This window comes from Tamandua tetradactyla, chromosome 10 (genome assembly GCF_023851605.1).
Source record: "Tamandua tetradactyla isolate mTamTet1 chromosome 10, mTamTet1.pri, whole genome shotgun sequence".
NCBI classification, from domain to species: Eukaryota; Metazoa; Chordata; class Mammalia; order Pilosa; family Myrmecophagidae; genus Tamandua; species Tamandua tetradactyla.
In genome coordinates, this window is record NC_135336.1 from 46,961,099 (window position 1) to 46,984,180 (window position 23,082).

A 23,082-nucleotide genomic window follows, 5' to 3' on the forward strand; every position below is an offset into this window, starting at 1 on the left:
CCCTACTTGGGCTGAGGAGCCCAGTCCATATAGATCAACTACAGACATTATTACCAGCACTCTTCAAACAATTAAGGATTTATTGATTCATGTCTTTAACATCTCTTTTTTTTCAGTTCTAATGGTGGATTTAACTAGATCTAATGCCTAGAGTAGCACTAAAACTTGCATTTAATATCTAGCTAGTCTTTAAATCTTTTAAATAATCATATGGTTTCTTATTCTTTAGAAAAGAGGCTAACTACATGCTGTGAAGCAAAAGACTATGGAAAGAATAAGATACGACTCAGAGCAAGACAAATGCTGGGAAAAAAAAGTAAATGTACTATGTAGTGCCACTCAAATTGAGGTACAGTAAGGCAGTTAGTACTCACAGGCTGAGATCAACCATAGAGCCTACTATACTGGCTGATCAGCCATATGCAGTAGGCAGCACTAAATGAGATGTTAAAACTTTACATTATAACACACTCCTCATGTCCAAAACAGTACTTTCTGTCACAGCATTCTGGAATTTTAATTAGGAAGTCTCTGTTTCATTGTGTAAAAAACGTAAGGAACATTTTCATGTACTTTATTTTAAATAATTCCAAATCGATATACTGGATATAATGGTTAAATAAAATGTATTATTAAAATTAATTTTACCTTTTTAAAATAACTTTTAATATGACTAACAGAAAACTTTAAATTATATTCGGCTCCCATTATGTTTCTTTTTAATAAAACTAATCTTTGCCTTTAGAATGCTAATAATCTATTGACTGATATGTATTAATAACATTAAATATACTTTTCTACTGTGTGTTATAATGTAAAGTTTTAGCAAAGCATACAATTAAATTAGCACTCTAAAGGAATTAGATGCATATTAAATTGGTAATCTGATACCGCTGAAAAAGGGAACTTGGTTGCTGGGGGACAGAGATGGGAGAGAAGTTTAACACTTTACATCCTTACAGCTTTTAAATTTCTCTGTTTGACAATACATTTTCAATTAAGACTACCCCTGATAGAATAATTTAAAATATTATTAGTGAAGCCCTAAATTCCATTCCTTTGTAAGACAACAGCAAACATTATCTGGTACAATTATCCTTCCGACTGCCATTCTACAACAGTATATATTGCTTAAAGTAGGCTTTTTTTTTAAACAGGTACTTTAAGTTCACCTGATATAGTTGTTAAACTCTTATATATCCAAATTCTGCTTTTCCCTTCCTATTTTAATCCACATCTAACTTATTTCTAATGTGTTCTGGTCTTAGCAGTTAGTTCTCAATGCAAAGGAAAGAATGTGACTTAAAGTTAGTTGAAAAGAGGCTTAATGTACACCAATAAATTTTTCTTAAACTACTCATTCGTCAGCAAAATGCCATCTGCTAGTTTCTAATGATTAATGTTCATTCAGTGAGACAATCTAAAAGCATAATCACAGGATGACAGGACTCTATTCCAAAAGTGGTCAATTCATTTTAGGCTACGGCTATTTTTAAGTGATTGATGATAAGTGAAATATATCATAATCACCACCTGGTCCCTTTATGCACATAGAGCACCACCTGGTGTTTAAGTGGAATGGATCATTTTAAAGGTCTTAACATTGATGGACAATTCACCAAAGTTATGTTTTAATACTCGGAAAGAACCCTAGAGATCAGCAATTACTTTTTAGCCATGTTCTGCAGAGTTTCAAGGGTTTCAATGGAGCATTTCAGGGCCTGCTGTCCTGTGCTTAGGGTACCTCAATACTCTTCAACCACAGCAATTAAACCTTTCGCTATTAAGTACTGAGCTTTCAAGCTACATTTCATTTAAAACTAAAGACATATTTTGAAATCAATGGTCTAGTCCAATATTCACATTTTTACAGAGAAAGAATACAAAACTCTGTCAGACTAAATTACTCATCCAAGTTCATATTATTTAGAGAAGAAAAGTTTGATTTAAAATACATTGTTTTTTCCACAAGACATATTGCCAACTCCACAAAATATAAAGGGCCATTAATCTTTCCAAAACACTACACTTAAGTTATGATCCACAGAAGCCTATGCCTATTTAAAAAATCTTTTCAAGTGACAAAAATAATGCAAAGCCATGGTGGGGCAGAGAGGGCAGAGATAAAATAGCACCTAAGTATTATATAAAATAAAGTGTGATGTCCCCCTTCCCAATTCCACTCTGATACCCATGGGTCACCACTTACTAACGACTGGTATGAATTCTTCCTAATTTTTCACTCTGTATGTAAATTCATATAAACACTAGCTTTTCTCCTTTCAATAATCAGAAGCATACATGACATACTGTTGTATGTTTCTTCAACCCCAAAACATACCATGTCAATACATCAAAACTGTTCACAGCTATGTTCAAGTCAAGTCTGCATATGTAAGCTGTTCACCATATCATCCATGGTACAATAAACATTGCTGCATATGCAACTTGCCAAACATTTGCTGAAAGCTCTATTTTACCTTCAATCTGACCTGCTTGTGTCTGAGATCCTGTATATGGTGGCTGCTGTGGCTGGACTCCTGGGGGGTGAGCTGCTGAAGAAGAGGAAGCAATGCTATCAGGCGTTCCTGAACGGTCTTCTGCAGGAGCACTGGGTGGCCCTGGATGGTCATGAAAAGTAATTTAAGTATGTAATAAATTCCATTTCTCTTAGAAGACTCAATTAATAAAGCTGGTTAAAAGACAAAGACTAAAAATAAAAGTACTGTTAAGTGTACCACAAATGCAGTTTCACATTAAATTTATGTACTTTATTTTTTCCATTGTTCCAATCTATTAAGAATCCAAAGCTACAACTGGAGACACTTTGCTATAAAGTATGGAGTGCTATATTCCCGAGTCTCAACCTCACCTTGCAAGTTAATACTTATCTCTGCAATGCTAATATCCACGTCCTGACCCCATGCAATCTATTTTATAGATCAACCAAAAGTACTGCTTCATTCTTCAATGGGTCTCCTCTGTCCTTAAATCAAGTTCAATCCTCTAATTTGGAATTCAAGGGTCCAAACAATATTTCTCACAATTCCTCTTCCCACATGCCCTCCCTTCAGCTAAACTGACCTAACTCCCCAATCCCACAATATATCTAATATTATTTTCTGCATCCATTTCATTTATTACTATTCCCTCCACCTCTACTCAATTTTCAGATATCTAAATATGACCAAAAACCTTTAATTCCAGTTATAATTCCATACTTCTCCTAAGCCTTTTTGACCCATAACTACTTTTTCCACTTCTGAACTACTATATAGTTCACTTTTATCATGACCTTTACCAACTTCTTTGTATTTCTGAATAGGTCCCATCTTCCCTCTTTAGACCATGGACTCTTTTGGCAGGATCTTTTCTGAATCTTTTTGTCTGCCTCACAAGGCCTAGCACTCAAACTCATATATAGACACCCAAATTCTTCTAGAATAATGAATAAAGAAGTGAACAGAGACTTTGTTGCAGTTTCAATTCTGGGATCCTCAAAATTGAAATTCTAAAGTCAAGGGTAGATACACCTTACTCCTGTAAGTTCTCTTTTGTTTTGGCAACATAGAAAAGTGCATTAAAAGCATAGGTTTTAGAGCCAGACTGCCTATGTCAGGATCCCACCATCACCAAAAACATTAAGTGCTGCTGTGGGCATATTATATTACTAATCTTTCTCTGTGCCTCAGTTTCCTTAAGTGTACAAATGGAATACTATTTCCTTTAATAGATTACAGTAAGGATTATGCGTTAACATACAGCAAGTGCTTATAAAACAATTATCACTTAGAAAGCTCCATATTGGTCCATGATATCATTAACAGACTAAGTCCCCTGAGGGCAAATCTGTACCATCTGCCCTGTTTTATCCCTAGAATCTAACAATGTATTAAGACACATAGTTGGGAGCTGACAGTTCAGGTATTAAAGAAAACTAAAACTAGGATATTAGTGGTAATGCAAGAGAGATTAATGATTATGAGTAAAATGGATGACTGCTCCTGTGTATATTATTTATATTTATGTACAAGTAGATAAATACATATATACACACATCCCTCCCACAAAACAGTATATTATTATCCTAAAAAAAAATCCTTTGACTCTTCTTTTCATATGTAGTCTGAGTTAATTTTGCTCATCCTATCTCTGTAATACTTCATCCTTCCTTCCCATTTCTATATCCACTAAGCTACGCAAATTTTTTTACCTTAGTAAAGCCTAGCTATTTTCCATGGGCACAGATTTTCCTACTTCAATCCAACATACAAACCTACCAGAATGATGTTCTTCAACAATATGATTCATATTAATCATATTATTCTGGTATGGTGTATACTATATTCAAATCTAATTTTTTAAGTCTGACCTCATATGGCATTTCCTAAATTCTTATGTATTAAGTAGACAGAATATTAATTCTATTTCAGTTGCTCTAAAAATGTGTTTTTCATATATATCACTTGTCTGATGTCTTCTTTTGCCAAGAACATAAATCCTATATAAATATTGTCTCTGAATAATTTCACACAATTGCTTTTAGTGAATAATTCCATACAAGTCTCAAAATAAAAGAAAATGAACAGACTAAATCCTGTATTTCCAACTACCAACAAGAGAATAAACTGACCAGGTAAACCTTCTCACAGGTAATGAAGAAAAACCTGCACAAAATAAGAGAAAATAAGTTGTGAAATCACTGGAAGTCAACCAAATGTAGATAAATTCCAGAGAAGGTTTTACCCCAAAGGAACTACAATGGGTTAGAACTGCAAGGCCCAATCCCTGCAAGTCCTATGGCACACTATTACTATTTAAGGAGGCATAGGACAAACTTCATGGCTAGCCAACCAGCTGGAAATTTAGGGGGGAAATCCCTGAATTGACAGAACCATAGAAGTGGTGTTCTAGTTTGCTAGCTGCTGGAATGCAATATACCAGAAACAGAATGGCTTTTAAAAAGGGGAATTTAATAAATTGCTAGCTTACAGTTCTAAAGCCGAGAAAATGTGCCAATTAAACCAAGTCTATAGAAATGCCCAATCAAAGGCATCCAGGGAAAGATACATTGGTTCAAGAAGACCGATGAAGTTCAGGGTTTCTCTCTCAAGTGGAAAGGCACATGGCAAACACAGTCAGAGCTTCTCTCTCATCTGGAGAGGCATGTGGCAAATACAGCATCATTTGCTAGCTTCCTCTCCTGGCTTCCTGTTTCATGAAGCTTCCTGGGAGGCATTTTCCTTATTCATTTTCAAAGGTCGCTGGCTGGACTCTGCTTCTTGTGGCTACGTTGTTAGCTCTGCTCTTCTGAATCTCTCCCATTCTCCAAAATGTTTCCCCTTTTATAGGAATCCAGTAAACCAATCAAGACTCACCCAAATGGGTGGAGACACACCTCCACTTAATACACCCTAACAACCACTCTTGATTAAATCACATGTCCAGAGAGATGAGCTAATTACAGTTTCAAACATGCAGTACGGAATAAGGATTGGAAGAAACGGCTGCCTTTACAAAATGGGATTAGGATTAAAACATGGCTTTTCTAAGGTACATATATCATTTCAAACCAGCACAGTTCATCCTCTAGACCCTACAAAAGATGTCTTTTCTCCATATACAAAATACATTAATTTCATAACAATATCAGAAATACTTAAACCATTTCAGTAGCAATACAATGAACTACAAAGTTAGAAACAGTATAAATGTCTATCAAAGTTAGTTACAGGCAGATCTGTTTTAAGGCAAAATTATCCTCTGGCTCTGGATCTGTGAAACTCAGACAAGTAATTTACTGACAACATACAAAGGAGGAATAGTCATAGGATACATATACCCATTTCCATAGGGAGGAAGGAACACAGGGACCACCAGACCCATATAGTTTTGAAAACCTGCAGGGCAAAGTCCATGAGATTTCAAAGTTGGAGAGTCATTTAGCTTCAGGGTTTTGGACTGCGGCAGTCCCACCCTTTCCAAGGGCCTATGCAGTAGCTTGCCTCTCTCTGAATAAAACCCTGGTGGACACTGCAGAGACCACCTTTTTCTCGACTCCACCCTCTCCAAGCACTGGGGCAGTACCAGTGCCCTCTGTCATCTCGGGGGCACATGCTCAACTCCTCCATGTGGGGGCTGTCCGGCTCTCCCCAAACCCCAAGGAATGTGCTTCACCCACTCCAAGGCCTGAGGTGGCATGACTCTTCCACTACAATGAAGGTGGAAGGCCCATCCTCTGCCTTCGGGGCAAACTCACCCTCTCCACCTGCTTGGGTGGGTCTGCTCTCCTAGCCTGAGGCTTCTTGACTTCAGACCTCTGCCTCCATGGTTTTGCCTCTGAAGTTATTTTTCCTTCAATGTGTCCCTTCTCTGCACCCCTCAGTCCAGACTGGCAGTGGCTCTGTTTACACAGGTCCCACAGCACTCTTGTTGGCCTTCTATGCAGTAAGCCCTGAAACCTGCCCATCAGATATAAGGAATTTCCACAAATCCTTCCTGGATAGCTCCATGTCCGATCCTGGCTTTCTCTGCAATGGCTGGCTGGTTCCACATTTGGTCACAAATCCTCACAAAGGGCACTATTCTCTGGGATGTCCCTTTCTGGAAGCCCAGAATTTTCCAGAATATCAATTCCTAATTTCTTTGTACCCAAGAGTTCAGTTCTCAGCTTATCTCTTCCCTGTCTCACTTCATTATAAGCTGTGAGGAGAAACCAGGGTGCACTTTTGACATCTACTTTGGATATCTCTTCTGCTAAATATCCAAGTTCATGGCTTTTAAAATCAGCCTTCCAGCCAAAGCCACTCAGTAAATTTTGCCAGATTATCTGCCATTTTAAAACAAGGCTCACCTTTCTTCCAGTCTGAAATAAAACATGCCTCATTTCTGTCTAAGGCCTTATCAGAAGTATCTTTAGAGTTCACATTTGTACCAACAAGTCTTTTCAAAGCATTCTAGGCCTTCTCTATCAGGCTTCTCACAACTCCTCCAGATTCTTCCCCTTATCCATTTAAAAAGCCGTTCTAACATGTTTGGTATTTGCAAACTGCAGCAGCAGCACCCCACTCTCCGGTACCAAAATCTGCTCTAGTTTGCTAGCTGCCAGAATGCAATATACCAGAAACAGAATGGCTTCTAAAAAGGGGAATTTAATAAGTTGCTAGCTTACAGTCCTAAGGCTGAGAAAATGTCCCAATTAAAGCAAGTCTATATAGAAATGTCCAATCTAAGGCATCCAGGGAAAGATACCTTGGTTCAAGAAGGCCGATGAAGTTCAGGGTTTTTTCTCAAGTGGAAGGGCACATGGAGAACACAGTCAGAGTTTCTCTCTCATCTGGAAAGGCACATGGTGAACACGGTCAGGGTTCCTCTCTCATCTGGAAGGGCACATGGCGAGCATGGGCATCATATGCTAGCTTCCTCTTCTGGCTTGTTTCATGAAGCTCCCCAGGAGGCATTTTCCTTCTTCATCTCAAAGGTCACTGGCTGGTAGACTCTGCTTCTTGTAGCTATGTCATTCTGCTCTGCTCTGTGAATCTCTCCCATTCTCCAAAATGTTTCCTCTTTTATAGGAATCCAGTAAACTAATCAAGACCCACCCAAATGGGTGGAGTCACGCCTCCACCTAATCCAGTTTAACAACCAGTCTTGATTAAATCACATCTCCGGGGAGATGATCTAATTACAGTTTCAAGCATACAGTACTGAATAGGGATTAGAAGAAATGGCTGCCTTTACAAAATGGGATTAGGATTAAAACATGGCTTTTCTAGGGTACATACATCATTTCAAACCAGCGCAAGGGGTAAAACCCAAAGTCTAAGTATAAACTCTACCCCAAAAACTAATTGACTACACAGGTGGGTAACGGGGAGGGAGACACCAAGGGGACTCAGAAATAAAAAGCAAAAAGAACTGAGCAGAGATATCAGCTGCCATACTCAACAAGGAAGACAAAGCAAGTAATTTGAACCTAAGAAGTTAACTCCTTACTAGAACAAAATAAACCCTCAAAAGATTCTAAAAGAATTCCAAGTCACTACCACATACTAACTACAATGCAAAGTTTTCAACCAAAAATTATCAGACATATAAAGAAACAGGAAAATGTCATCCAAACCAACAATATAGAAACTGACTCCAAGCAGGCCAAGATGTTATGTATAGCAAACATTTCAAACCAACTATTATATAAAGTTTTAAATAAAAATACATCTAAAGAATTAAAAGAAAAGTATGGTACTAATGAAAGTAAAGATAAGGAATCGCAACAGAAAAATGGAAACTATAAAAAAGAACCAAATGGAAATTCTAGAGATGTTTAAGTAAAATAGTTGAAATGAAATTTCACTAGAAAGTTTGAAGAGACATCTTATTTAAGAGAGACCAACAGACATCATTCAGTTTGAAATGATTCAAACTCATTCAGTTCAGAGAAAAAAAGACTGACAAAAAAAAAAAAGAATAAAATCTCAGAAACCCACGGGGTAATTTCATTATGTATAACTGGGATTCCAAAGAAGAGAAGGAAACAGGAAAAAGTGTTGACAAAATGATGGCCAAAAATGAAAAATAATAGATCACAGTATAGCTGCTATTTTAAGGTTAAAAACTTATTCATGTAAAAGCACTTGCTACACCAAACCCATTTACTTATAAATCTTAAATTTAAATTTCATGTTCTCTGATTTAAGATCAGAAAGATAAGACTTGCCAACACAATTAAATTCTATAACAAATCTGAAATAACATTATACTAATATACCTCAGATTCTAAAACAATACTTTCTGAATTTTACTTTCAATAAAATTTACTAGAACCAAACAGTGGTGATCCCTAAAAGGAGAGGGTGCTACTGACAGAAAGAGGGCACACTGTGAGTTTTCTAGGATGCTGTAAATCACCTACATTTTGATCTAGTTGGTATTATTAGCACAGGTGTATATATGTGTGAAAATTTATTGAACTGAACCCTTATGATTTGCAGACTTCACCATATCCAAGTTATTCTTCAATGAAGGAAAGAGAGAGGCAGAAGAAGGGAATAAACTAACAAACTTACCTGAAACTTGATCATCTGTTAAGCCAAACGCAGACATGACATTTTTATTGATTTCATCTTGGTTTTTTAAGGGATCAAAGGCTGACATACTTGCAGCCATAACTTGAGTAGACTGTTTTCCAGAAGAATCAGAAGCAGCAGCCTTTTCTTCCCTACCATCAACAGTATCTACAAGAAAGAGTGATAGAAGAATAAATAAAAACTGGTTTTCATTTTATCTATAGTCAATAAGGCCTACAAAATAGAAAATGGGGCAATACAAATGCGCTTAAGTGTAGTACAGAATGTTACCAGTTAAATACCTCTGGTTATCAGATTATACATTATTTTACTTTCAACTTTATATTTGCTTATATTTTTACTTTTTTAAAAAAAATTTAATACATGGACAGGCAACAGGTGCCTGGCATGGCAGGTGAGAACTCTGCTTGCTGAGCCACCATGGTCCTCTATCTTTACTTTTAAAATCAGAACAAAAAGGACAAAAAGAAATGCAAGATAAACAACATTCTTTAAAAAATTCTATCTACTCCTTTCCTAAGAGTGACTAGATAGGAAAAAAAAATACAAGCTCCTTAACATACAGAGAAGTATTTCACATTTAATGAAGTTTCATGATTGATATCCTAGCAGCAGATACATAGTGACCCTTGGGAAGTAAGTTGTAGGAATTAATGCTTTATTTTGTAAAACTGAGTTGCTAATTTCCTCCTACTGAAGAAGAGCTTAAAAAAACTGAGATCTGCAAAAAGGAGTAAGAAGAATAAATACAAATTAAATGGATTCATGGTCTACCATTTTCAGGAATATTGGTGGAAGGGCCTGGTTCTCCAGGTGGTTCCAAGCTATCCAATAAGCGATTAATTTTATTTCGAAGTTCTATCAGTTCTCGACGGAGATATTTCACCTGGCTTGATTCAAGGGGCCTTGGCTGGCCATTAACTGGAATAAAAGCATAAATTTGCTTAAAATTAGAAGATGTTCTTGAATAACGAATAAGTATACAACAATATGCAATAAGGCAAAATAAACTTTCTTTAAAAAGTGAAACAAAATCATACCAGATACTTATTGATGTTACTTAAGTGGTAACTGTTCTAAAGGAATGATAGTTGATTGCTAATAACTTACTTTTTTGGTAAAAGTAGACATTCATTAGTCTTTATTGATGTTAGTTATGGCCTACCATCACATTGGGATAAAAGGTAGATATTATATGAATTTATCTATTCTAATATAAATTAAAATCTACAGAAAAGCTTAAGTTTTTAATTTAAAATTACATACTTTCAACAAGCTCATTTTATTTCATACCACTTTCACAGTCTTGAAATAATACAATAAATACTCTATTCTACATATAAATGTTAAAAGACACAAAACAAATGATAGGCTGTTGTCCCTCCTGGCCTACTTCTGACTTTAAAAAAATGCTAACCAAACTGGATAAATGAAAAAGTAACTCAAAAAATATATATGCATAACTGAGGTTGTTAAAAAAGAAAAGTGACACAGGCTCTGAATGCAACCCCCCAGCACAGGTGTTCAAAACCTAAAACTGAATTAAACTAAAATGCTTCAATCCATTAATTATATACAAACTCCTGAGGCACCTAATTAGAAAAGGACATCTATTTGAAAAGAAAGCTTCAGGGAGGTACTTTAATTAAGTCTAAAATGGTAAACCACTATAAAAGCCAATACACAAGTATTATACATATTCCCTCTATAGCTATGAGGAAGTTCAATGCAATCTCCTACCTACATCAATTATTTATTGGTTTCCTGGTATCACTGGATTTTCAGTATATCTGAAAAAGAGAAAACAATTCCTGACAGCCCAGATCTGGCCTAGTGTTGTAGAAGCTGGCCTAGCACTCACAACTCATAGGTAGGCCATGATGTTCTCCCGATGAACATAAATAATTTCAAAGATCACCAATCTCAAACAAGACCACTCTGTGACACTGATGTATCAAGACAATCATGACATGCCATAATCATGTATTCAGACAAAAATGACTGGGCTGGTTTGAACTGTTATGTACCCTAGAAAAGCCATGCTCTTTTAATCCAATCTTGTGGGTGCAGACTTATTGTGGGTGGGATATTCTTACTGGCATCCATAAAGAGCTGAGAGAGAGAGAGAGAGCCTATACAGAGAGCAGAGTCCTACACACAGTTTTGGAGATACAGAAGGAATGTTCCAGGAGACATCAGAAGCTTAGCGAGTACTTTGCAACCAGAAGTGGAGAGAAAAGGAAGCAGACATCGCCAGGTGCCTTTCCATGTGAAAGAGAAACCCCAGACACAATCACCGTTCTTGAGTGAAGGTACTGTCTTGTAGATACCTTATTTTGGACATTTTCATGGTCTTAGAATTGTAACTTCTAATAAATCCCCTTTATAAAAGCTAATCTATTTCAGGTATACTGCATTCTGGCAGCCTTAGCAAACCGAAACAATGACCAAGCATCCCTCCATCTTGGCTAAAAAGAGTGACAGATCCTTCTTTACAAATTATAGCTTTAGCCTCATTTCATTTCATTCCTCTTCCTGCCTTCTAGATAAGATTTATTAAGATAACCAATCACAGAATCACTTCTTTGTGCCAGCATGCAAAGCCTCACTTACTCAAACTTTCTCCAAAATCATTTACCACAAGGCCAAGTCCAGTTAAAAAACAAAAAATCCTTTCTAACACCCTTTTACTAAGATACCCCAATGTTCTCCATTATGTTCCTCTCCCTCATTGTAATGAGTCAAGAAACCCAATTCAACTACAATTACGTTACTGGTGGTATTTGACTACAGCACATCGATATATCTTACCAGAACTTTGTAGAACCCTGCATTTATATCCCTAAGTTGGCCTATTATCTATTGTCATTTCCTTAGTGGTTTAACGAGTAATACTTCAAATAATACACAAAAGTTCAAATTTTCTGTTCCACAATAATTTTTTTTTTTTTTACGGAGTATATGACTTCTAGACTTTAATATTTAAAGCACACATTAAATACTCATGTACCCTCAAACCATCTTATTAAATCTTAACTGTTTTCCATCTTTCCTCTGAATCAAGAAATAAACAATTTAGACATAATTAAATCTGCCTGGATAACATTCCTCAGAACTATTCCCCCCGCCAAGTTATAATTTTAAATTGTTTATTTGTTCTATAACAGTCTTGCCTTTCTAAATTTATTCCTAAGCATCTTTTTATGGTTTTATAATAACTGGTATTTCAGTTACATTTTATAATTTTATGTTACAATATACAGCAATTGTTCTATGTATACTGATTTACACCCAGCATTCTTGATACCTCTTTCATGGGTTCTAAATGTTCATCTGTGCGTGCTTACAGATCTTCTGTTAGGGCAACTGTCTTCTAAGAATAATGGCAGTTTGGTTTCTTCCTTTGCTTCAGTTTTTCTTCTCTTTCTACCTAGCTAGGCCCTTTCCAAATATACTTTTGAGGGGGAAAAAAAAGTAACAGCAGTTATCCTTGCTTCTTTCAATGATTCTAAGATTCCATCACTGTGTACTCTTTGGCTGTGAGCTTTTGATAGATGCCCATGCGAGTTTAAAGAATTCCCTTCTATGTCTAGTTTACTATGACTTTTCAATATGATTGGGATATGAATGTTTTTCTTTTTCTATAGAGATGGTTCCATTTTTCTCCTTTGACCTGTTATATGGAAAGTAGTATTAACAGATTCTCTAATAGTAAACCAATCTTGTACTCCTAGTATAAGTAGTCTTGGTTGCGGGATATTTTAATATTCACTGCTGAATTTGATTTAACATTATTTAGTATTTTTGCATCTATGTTCATAAGTGAGACTGATCAGCAATTTTCCCTCTGTTTTGGTGTTAAGGTTATATTAAGTTCATAAAATGAGTTAGTATTTATTCTCTTTGCCTACGTTCTAGAATAGTTTGCATAATCTGGTGTTCTAGGTTGCTAGCTGCCGGACTGCAATATATCAGAAACAGAATGGCTTTTAAAAAGGGGAATTTAATAAGTTGCTAGTTTTCAGTTCTAAGGCTGAGAAAATGCCCCAATTACAACAAGTCTATAGAAATGTCCAATCAAAGGTATCCATCCAGGGAAAGATACCTTGGTTTAAGGAGGCCGATGAAGTTCAGGGTTTCTCTCTCAAGTGGAAGGGCACATGGCGAACATGGCTAGCTTCTCTCCTGGCTTCCGGTTTCATGAAGCTCCCCGGGAGGCGTTTTGCTTCTTCATTTCTAAAGGTCGCTGGCTTGTGGACTCTTTGCTTTGTGATGCTGCAGCATTCTCTGCTCTCTCCGAATCTCCATTCTCCAAAATGTTTCCTCTTTTATAGTCCAGAAACGTATCAAGACCACCCAAATGGGTGGAGACATGTCGTCACCTAATCCAGCTTAACAACCACTCTTGATTAAAATCACATCTCCAGGGAGATGATCTGAATACTGTTTCAAACATACAGTATTGAATAGGGGTCATTCTATCTTTACAAAATGGGATTTTGATTAAAACATGGCTTTTCTAGAGTCCATACATCCTTTCAAACCAGCACATCTGGGATTATCTGTTTCTTCAATATTTGATAGACCAGTTGGTCCAACTTCATTAATGTTAATTTGTACAATCAAATTTTCTATTTAAATACTTAGTATATTAAATTTTCTACAAAACTGCCCATGTTATCTTAGTTTTGAAAATGAAATAGTTGTCCACAATATTCATAATAAAATTTTAAAAATTTCTACTATATTTATAGTTACGCCTTTTTTCATTCCTAACATTGTTTATTTGTGCCTTTTTTCTTGACAAATTTTAACAGAAGTTTGCCATCTGTAACTTTCCAAATTGTTGATGAATCAATTCCCTGACCTTTAGTTTTTTTTCAGCACTATATTATTTCCTTCCTTCTAATTTATTTGGGCTTACTTTCTCCTTTTTTGTAACTTCTTGAATTGAATGCTTAGGTGATGAGTTTCCAGTTCAATTTATTGGTATAAGTATTTAAAGCTATAATTGTTCCTCCAAGAACAATTTTATCTCACTCTCAACTTTTGTATGGAGCAGTCATTAAACATCATTTCTAATTATTCTCATTATGATTCTTTTTTACTTATGTTATTATTTAAAAGCCTATTTTTGTTGTCAAATATGGGAGCCTGTTTTTTTTCAATAGTTTCTAATGATGTCAGAGAATATGATTTCTCTTCTATATTTATTAAGATTTGTGGAAAACTATGGTCAATGCCTACAAAAGTCCATGTGTGTTAAAAAAAAAAATTGTATTCCTTTCTGAGTGTTAAACATGTAAGATCAAGCCTGTTTTCTGACTTGTTCAAATCTTCTCTAGCCTTACTAATTTTGAGTTTGCTTTATCTATCCGCTTCTGAGAGAACAGTGTTTAAAGCTCTCTCACGATTGTGAATTTGTTGATTTCTCCTTTTTCCTTTATATATTTTAAAGGTATGATGCACGTGTTCATAATTGCTTTGTATTACTAGTGAACTAGTCTTTCATCATTACGAAGTGACTTATTAATCAATTTTTACTTATAGTCTATTCTGTTAACATTAATAACTAGCTTTGAGTTCATTAGTTTGGCATTTCTTTTTCTAGTCCTCTACCTTCAAACTTTGCAAAATAATCTTTAGGTATGTCTCTTATAAGTAATAGTAACAGGATTTTGTTTATTTTTAATTCCAGTAAGAGATTTTGACTTTTAACTGTAATTTTAATCAGTTTACATGTATTGTGATTATTATTTGATTACTATTTTACACTTTCTATTTATCAAGTTTTCTTTCCACTTCTTTTCTTTCATTCCCACCTTCCAGTGAACTAAATGGATATGCTTTGTTTCCTTTTTGCCTGCTCTACTGGTTATATTTCTAATCTTTAATAACCACCTCAATACTTTAGATACATATACTTAATTAAATGAACAGTAGACATGTTGTTATGAAATTGGAGAATACATAAGGCAAAGAGATAATCTTAAAAGTAGCCACAGAGAATAAGATTAATAGAACTTAATTACTATCCTCCTCCACAAAATACAAATACTTAAAATACTTTAACTCCTATCACCTTCTCCTGTATCTTACAAATAATTATTGCTTGGTATTTTTGTCTCAACTTGTTTTTAGAATCCTGAAACTATTATTGTTTTAATTAACGATGCTCATTTACATTTAAATTCATTAACCTGTTTTTTCCCTCATATAGCTTCTAATATCTTTCACCTTCCTCTGGACTCAATTTCCTTGTAGCTGATAAACTACTATTAAAAATTTTTTCAGGGCAGGCCATGGTGGCTCAGTGGCAGAGTTCTCATTTGCCATGCCGGAGACCCGGGTTTGATTCCCGGTGCCTGCCCAAACAAACACAAAAATACTTTCAACGGGCTCATGAGTGGTAAATTCACAGTCTCTGAAAATGTTTTTATTTCTCCTCATTCTTAAATACTAGTTTAGCAGACTCTAGAATGCTATTTTTCCAGTTTTTTTGTCTTACAAGATTGAAGATGTTAGTTTTCTGGAGATGGTCAGTATTATTCTTATTCTCTGTGGCTACTTTTAAGATTATCTCTTTGCCTTATGTATTCTCCAATTTCATAACAACATGTCTACTATTCATTTAATTACTCACCCTGTTCTGGACTCACTGTGCTTCCTGATCTGAGGGTTTAGGTATCTTTAATACAATTCTGAAAAAATCTTCAGCCATTTCATTTACAAATATTCTGACTCCCCTATTTTCTCCTCTTCATGGAAGAGCTGAATTTTCTCTAACATCTCTTTCATTTTCTCCACCTCTCTGTTTCTGTGCTCTATTCTGTAATTTCTTTGGACTGTCTTCCATTTAACCAATTTTCTTTATAGAACCTAATCTATGACTAATTTGTTGTTTAACCTATGAAATGAGTATTTAGATTTAAAGATTATATTTTTCATTTCCAAAAGTTTCCATAAGTTCTTTTACAAATCTGTTTGTTTTTATTCATAGCGTCTTGCTCTTATTCTTCCTTTTCTATCTTTAACAGATTTCAACCGAATTATACTCAATTCTATTAACTGAAATTTTTGACAATCTAATCCTGCTATTTGTTATATCCATTACTGCATGTATCATAGTTTTGAACTCAAAGTTCAACAACAGGATTTTGTCTGAGAAACCTATGTGACCTGGATTGAGAATAGATCCCTCCCTGAGAGACTGTGCCTTTGATTCTGTTATTTTTTTAAGTTAATATCTGGACTTGAGAATTTCTGAACTATGCAGATAGTTTAAACTTAAACTCAACCTACCTAAGGACCATGGTTATGAATCCTTAAGTGAATGTCCCAAAGCCCTGACAGTCCAGGGTATGATCCCAAATGCCTGACAACTCAGGGTATGACAATCAAATTTCCTCAACTTTTCCCTAGATCAATGGATTTTTTTCTAAAATAGTCTTCAGATTATAGCCCTCTAAAAGTTCCAGACCTAAAATGTATACCATATAGACACTAAATGTCAGGTCCCTAAATTAGGCAACCATCACTTCCAAAAGTACTCAGGTCTCAGCTTTCAGTGTTTTTGGCTCTGGTTTTTAGTTCTATTTTTTTTTTGCCTCTTAATATTTCCCTTAATTGAGCAAGTTCAGTTATATAAATAAAATATATATACTTGTAATAATTTATCTAGCAAGGTACTCAATGTTTTTGAAGAGAGGGTTTTCAAGTTCTCTAATCTGTCTCATAGCCAGCTAATACTAATGATTAAAAGATTCAATATTGTAGAAAATGTTTAAGAAAAATCTTAAACAGCTTTCATTTATTACAATTTTTAAATCTGATTCATACTCATCTTTTCTAGATGGAAATGAAATAGACACAAATTAAATCAAAAGGCTGTGATCATAATTCTTTGCAGAGTTCGAAAAAGGGTTTCATGGAACTCTAAGGTTCAGTGCAACATAATTTAAAAAAATAAAATACAAAACAATAAAACATCCAGAAAAAAGTCCACATTTTATTTTTTACATAACTACATTATCACTTCCACTTTATAACCACTTTTAATTATCTGGTCCTGTAAGAGTCCTGCCATACAAATGTATTAAATTTAAATGTAAACAAAATATAAAGAATTAAATCAGTCTTAAATTTGTGTTTTTATCGGAACTGTTTTCTAATCATTAAGTATCTCTTGAAACTAACGTGTAAAGTATCAGGCGTATGAAATATGTTAAGCCTTGAGAATAAGCAAAAGCATAGTATAATACAGATGAAGATAATCATAAATTCTTCAAAAATTTAGCTTAATAAAAGTAGCTTTAACTTTATGATTATTTCTAACCCTGAAACATCTTAAAATAATGGTATACATTACTATTAGGATAACTGAGAAGATGTGGCATTTAAAACTTGCCTACTTGCTATTCCTCTTCCAAAAAGTGAATATAATTAAGCCTCAACTATTCAAAAAATCTAATGTGGCCAAACTAATCAACAACACTATCAGAAATATCTGTCTGATTTCAAAAACAAAAGTCACAACACACTCAGTTCTTACTGCACTAAACTTCTATCATTTCCTTAAAATATATACAGCCAGAAACTTCCAACAAGTTAAAAGCATTCCTTTAATGCAAATTAACTTAAGCACTCTTTTGAATTAAGTTATCACTTAACTCTGAGCCTTTAAGAGGAAAAAAATCCAAAAAGTTTTTAATATATAAAAACACAATGAATAAAAAAGTAAATTTATTAGAAGGCTTACCACTTACCAAACAATGTCAGTTTCAGTATCCTACTACACTGAATTGCAAAAGAAAGGTCAGAACTATCAAAAATTGTGATAAGATCTCCATCTGAAATTTAAAAAAAAAAAAAAGAAATGAGTTACAAATTTGCATCAGTAGTAAACTAAGGCACATGTAAAATTAAAATCCAAAATGAAGACTGCAGAGCATAAGAATCTTCCATAAAAATCTTAAACTTACACTAAAGGATCATGTAGGAAAGATGTATTGTTCAAAAAATATTAAATTTATTTTGCTTACTATTCTTATGGGAAGGTATTTATCACATCATTATGAGAGAGGCTAAAATCATAAATAAAGTTAATGTATGAAATGACCTTTTGCTGGACACCAAAAGATTTATGGTAGAAATACAGAAATTACTAGTTTAGATTGAAAACTTTCTATTTAAGTACAAAAAAGAACTTTATTATCAATAGTAAATGTAATAATTCAAAGTTCATATTTCAGTAAGTAGAGTAAAACACCATTGACAAGAATGGAGGAAAAGCGACATTTAACACTAAAAAAGGATTGCAAAACAGAGGTAGCTGCATAATTGTTTCAACGAATGGATGGACAATAGACTCTTTTAGGTTGCTGAAACATTTTGATATTAAGATGAAAACTGTCAACTCTCCAGAAAAATATTAAAAAACACAACAGTGCAAATTTAAGCCTCTGAAATCCCCCAGATCTCAGGGGTAAAGAATAATATAATTAGCTGATTAACTGCAAGTTTTAAAAATTGAACAGAAAAGCAGTCACTAGCAAGGCACTCCTTAGTTAGTAGTTAGGGGCCTCTGCAAGGTTTCTTCACTGAGACAGCAGGATGGAGGGGAGGAATTTTGTCTAGGAGGAAGAGTTAGGTCCAGGGAAAGTTGAGAGGCTGTTCCAGGATGGCTCCGCCATACCAATTTCAACACTGATTGTACTGGTTTGAATCTATGGTGGACCCCAGAAAAGCCATGTCCTTTAATCCTCATTCAATATTGCTGGGTGGGAGCATTTTGATTATACCCATGGACATGTGACCCAACCAACTGTGGGTGGTAACTTCTGATTAGATGATTTCCATGGAGGTGTGCCTCCATCCATTGAAGGTGGAGTTGCTTACAAGAATCCTTTAAAACAGCAAACATTTTGGAGAGAGTCCCTTTTGGTAGGGCCATGAGAAAACCAGGAGACACCATCATGTTCGCCATGTGCCCTTCCAGCTGAGAGAGAAATGTTGAACCTCATTGGCCTTCTTGAACCAAAGTATCTTTCCCTGGATGCCTTAAATTGGACATTTCTATAGACTTGTTCTAACTGGGACATTTTCTCAGCCTTAGAACTGTAAACTAGCAACTTATTAAATTCTCCTTTTTAAAAGCCATTCTGTTTCTGGCATATTGCATTACAACAGCTAGCAAACTAGAACACTGATTAAGTAGATTTATTTTGAACAAAGATGGCCATAAAATCCATAACTGAGGGTTTTATCATTGTTTTCGGTTCTTTATGGCTACACCCACTTCTTGTAACATGCATGTTTAACATTCAACTTTCAGAGATTCTACTCAAATACATTTTTAAGTATATATATTTATACATATATATAAAAGAATGAAACTTTCTCTAACTATGTTTTTTCTTTCCTGAACCCCACAAACAGAAGCAAATCTCTCTCTGATGGCAGGAACCATCACTTCAACCCTAGTGCCCAAGGTGCAATCGAACACAATCTGTATTATTTAGACACTTAAAACACACCATGAAAAAATAAACATGATAACTAAATGCAGAAGTGAATTGAAAGTTTCAACAATGAGGATACTCTAAACTAGGGGTGGGCAAACTGCAACTTTAGACAAACTGCTGTTTTTATAGGACTGTGAACTAAGAAATGGTTTTACTTTTTTAAAGGCTACTAAAAAAGAAAAAGAAGAAGAACATAAGACAGAGACTGCATGTGGCCCACAAAGCTAAACTATTTACTATCTGGTCCTTCAGAGAAAAAGTTTGAAGACATTTGCCTAAATAACAACAAAAAAAGGAGTTAAGAGAAAGCCAGTTAAATAGTGAGGTCAGTGAAGACATGCTAAGTTTAAGGTAGAATAAAATATCTCAGGTAAAAAAAAAGACAGTTTATAAATTTAAGCTGTTAAGCCAAGAAAGATCAAATTAAGACACACACTTGGAAGTCAAAGTGGTAAAAGTAAATGTTGTGCAAATAAATGAGATTATTAAGAAAGAGAACATAAAGAAAATTGTTCTTTATTATTCCTTACATGGGCAATTCTCCAAAATTAGTTGTCGGTGCTCTTAAATCATACATTCCAAAATAGCCAGCTTAGCAGACCACCAGTGATGTATGCTCCTTTATCCCAGTGTAAGTTGCTGGAACATAGCTGCCCAGTCAGGGACTACATTTCCCAACCCACTCACATCTCAGCAGAGCCATGTGACTGGGATCTGGGGTCTAGCCAATGTGATCTGGGCAGAAATAATACATACCACTTTGAGGTCTAGCAAGTAAAATCTCCCATGTGATCCTCCAATTCTATTACATTTCATCCACCTGCCTGCTGGATGTCATGGCCAACAAGAACTTATAAGCCATATAATGAAAATAACAGAGCTTCCATCACCTGGATCCCTAAATTATTTCTTGAATGTTAAACCACCTTGATTATAAGATTCTGATTACAGCAGCTGGCATTACTTTAAGGCAACACTCAGGGAGACACAGAAGTAGCTTATAGTGATACAGAAACCGGGACAGCACTATGTCAGGTATTAAGAGATAACAGTATTTCAATAAGGAAGACATGGGGCAAAGTACTTGGTACTTTATATTTGGATCAAGAAGAAATAGTTTAGACATAAATTCAGCAATAAGAAAGATAGTGAAAACCACCTAATGAGCTATTTCAGTAGACATGTTAACAAAAAAAGCAGGCTAAAGAATAGGAAGTAAATATAGTAAAGACAATTCTACTGGGTGTTTGGTGAAATATTTATCATGTAAAACAGCTCAATAAAAATGGTCTTGTGGTCATGTGAGTACATTATAACCCAACAATGTACATCAGCATATTACATGCTCTGAAAATCTCTGCAATAAAGAATTACATTTGTCTTTGTTTAAACCAGCTTCCCCCATACTTATTTGACCATGAAATCCTTTTTCATACAATTCTTATTGATATCCCTCTAACTCTGGAAAATACAAATAGAAATTTTGTTTTAAAAGCAAAAAGAAAGCCAGGAATAAATCAACAGGAGAAAAAATCCTTCTAAAAATGTATGTGAAAGCATTCTATCACTTAAAATTCCCATCTAATAATAAATCACTTACCTACTTTTAACTTACACAAGAATTATAACAACAACACAGACATTCCTTTAAAAAAAAGAAAGAGACGCATTTCCATGGAAGGGAACTGAATAAAAACTAAGAAAAACAAACACATACCATACAAAGACTTGAAAACTACCTTTAAAAACACTCTTACCTTCATCTTTATACTTTATTGTAACTTCATCATTACTCAGAAGTTTTCCTCTGAAAACTCGTTGCATCATTAGCACTAATTCATCATAAGTAATATCTTCATTATGAATGGGAATTCGCCGAATATCTTCCCCAAGTTGAGCTTTGATAATTAGCTTCCCACTTAGATCCAACTGTCCATTCATGGTGGACTCCAGGATGCTCTAAGTATACGACTCTAGATAAAGACTGAAGGAAAATAGTTTCAATGATTAAAAACAACTACAAAACATATCTCGAAAGTTAAAAAACAGAACTACGATTACAACTAAAGAAAATCTGGCCTTCAAACAGGCTCACTATCCCAATGTTAACATATTCATGTTAAAATGGTCTAATGACTTTATTACAGTATACAGATAATAATTTTTATTATTCTTTATGCCCATTATTTTACTCACATATCTAGCTGCATACTTAACATCACCACTTAAATTTTCAACTTAACATGTCTAAAAAACAAAACTTCTCCACATAACCTGCTTCTCCTAAAACATCCCCCATCTCAGATAATGGCAAATCCTTCCTTCCAGTTGCTCAAGTTTTCTTTTCTTCTCGTACCTCACATTCAAAACACCAACAAATGTGGTTGCCACTACCTTTAAAATATCTCTGACTCCAGTCACTTGACTTCACTTCCCTGTTATCAACTTGGTTCAAAACACATAACATATTGCTTACATTGTTGCAAAAATTTCCTAACTGGTCTGCCTGCTTTTTATCTTTACACCTTTCAAATCTCTTCTCAGCAAATAAAAAAGTTAACCTGTTAAGTAAAGCCTTATATAACTATGCTTAAAAACTTCCAGAGGGGTCTGATCTCACTCTTAAGAAAAAGCCATTACATATAAGATCTGGCCTCTAGCCCCTGACTAAAGGTTTAATCTCATATTCTTCCTCTCCCTTCACTCACCCTGCTCTACCCATAATTTCAGTTCTTTCTCAACTCAAGGTTCTGCACTTACTTTTCTCTTCTTGTTGTCTTGATTCCTTTTCATACCAGTCATATGATTTAAATCCCTGCTCAAATGTCAACTTTCTAAGAGGTCTTCCCTGACTATCAATCTAAAATGGCTTTCCTATCACTATCTTCTTAGCTTGCTTTACTTTTCTGTAAAGCATATAACCACCAGAAATTATGTTAAATATTTATTTTTTATTACTTTTCCCACTAAAGGAAAGTGAACACTTTTGTTTGCTGTATTCCTACAGTTAAGAAAAGTGCCTTGCACATGCTAAGTATGCAAAAGTTGTTTAATGAAGGAAGAAATTCTGGCTTCAAAACTCTATTAGTTTGAAACGTAAATGCTTCATCTTGATAAGAAAAGCATGTGTGAACACTAAAATAGAGCCTCAAATTGTTCTATCTAAAATAAGGCCTCATGACCATTTTCGCTAATCTTCCTATTGGGGAACTTGAGGTGAAAGGACAATAATGGCGTGATATCCTCCTGAGCTCTCTAAAAAGACTGTCCCCTATGGTGCTACATACACACAGCCTCATTCCCTGCTGCCTGCCCAAAACACCTGAGAGGGTGTGTCTGATTAGAATGCCTATTTTAAGAAATATATAAACCAGTGTCAGAAAACTGGCCACCAAATACTAATGTGCTGTAGAATTTTCCCTTCTGGAATTCTGCTTTAATCTTATTTCAGGTTGTTCAGTGTCATTATTCTG

At 34.9% G+C, this 23,082-nt stretch overlaps 1 protein-coding gene across 4 annotated transcripts in view; it reads right to left on the reverse strand.

Moving 5' to 3' along the window:
- The window catches only part of LOC143648466 (protein TFG), a 31,338-nt gene that overhangs the window by 5,141 nt on the left and 3,115 nt on the right, over positions 1 to 23,082 (reverse strand). For 2 of the 4 annotated variants that reach the window (XM_077118583.1, XM_077118581.1), the window contains exons 2-6: positions 21,367 to 21,593; positions 17,852 to 17,935; positions 9,861 to 10,007; positions 9,066 to 9,233; positions 2,493 to 2,621 (exon numbers count right to left, since the gene is read on the reverse strand). In XM_077118583.1, coding sequence (XP_076974698.1) covers positions 2,493 to 2,621; positions 9,066 to 9,233; positions 9,861 to 10,007; positions 17,852 to 17,935; positions 21,367 to 21,550 — 712 coding nt within the window. In that variant the 5' untranslated portion in view covers positions 21,551 to 21,593. Of the gene's footprint in view, positions 1 to 2,480; positions 2,622 to 9,065; positions 9,234 to 9,860; positions 10,008 to 17,851; positions 17,936 to 21,366; positions 21,594 to 23,082 lie in introns of all 4 variants that reach the window. The other 2 variants (XM_077118580.1, XM_077118579.1) reach the window with 1 other exon arrangement.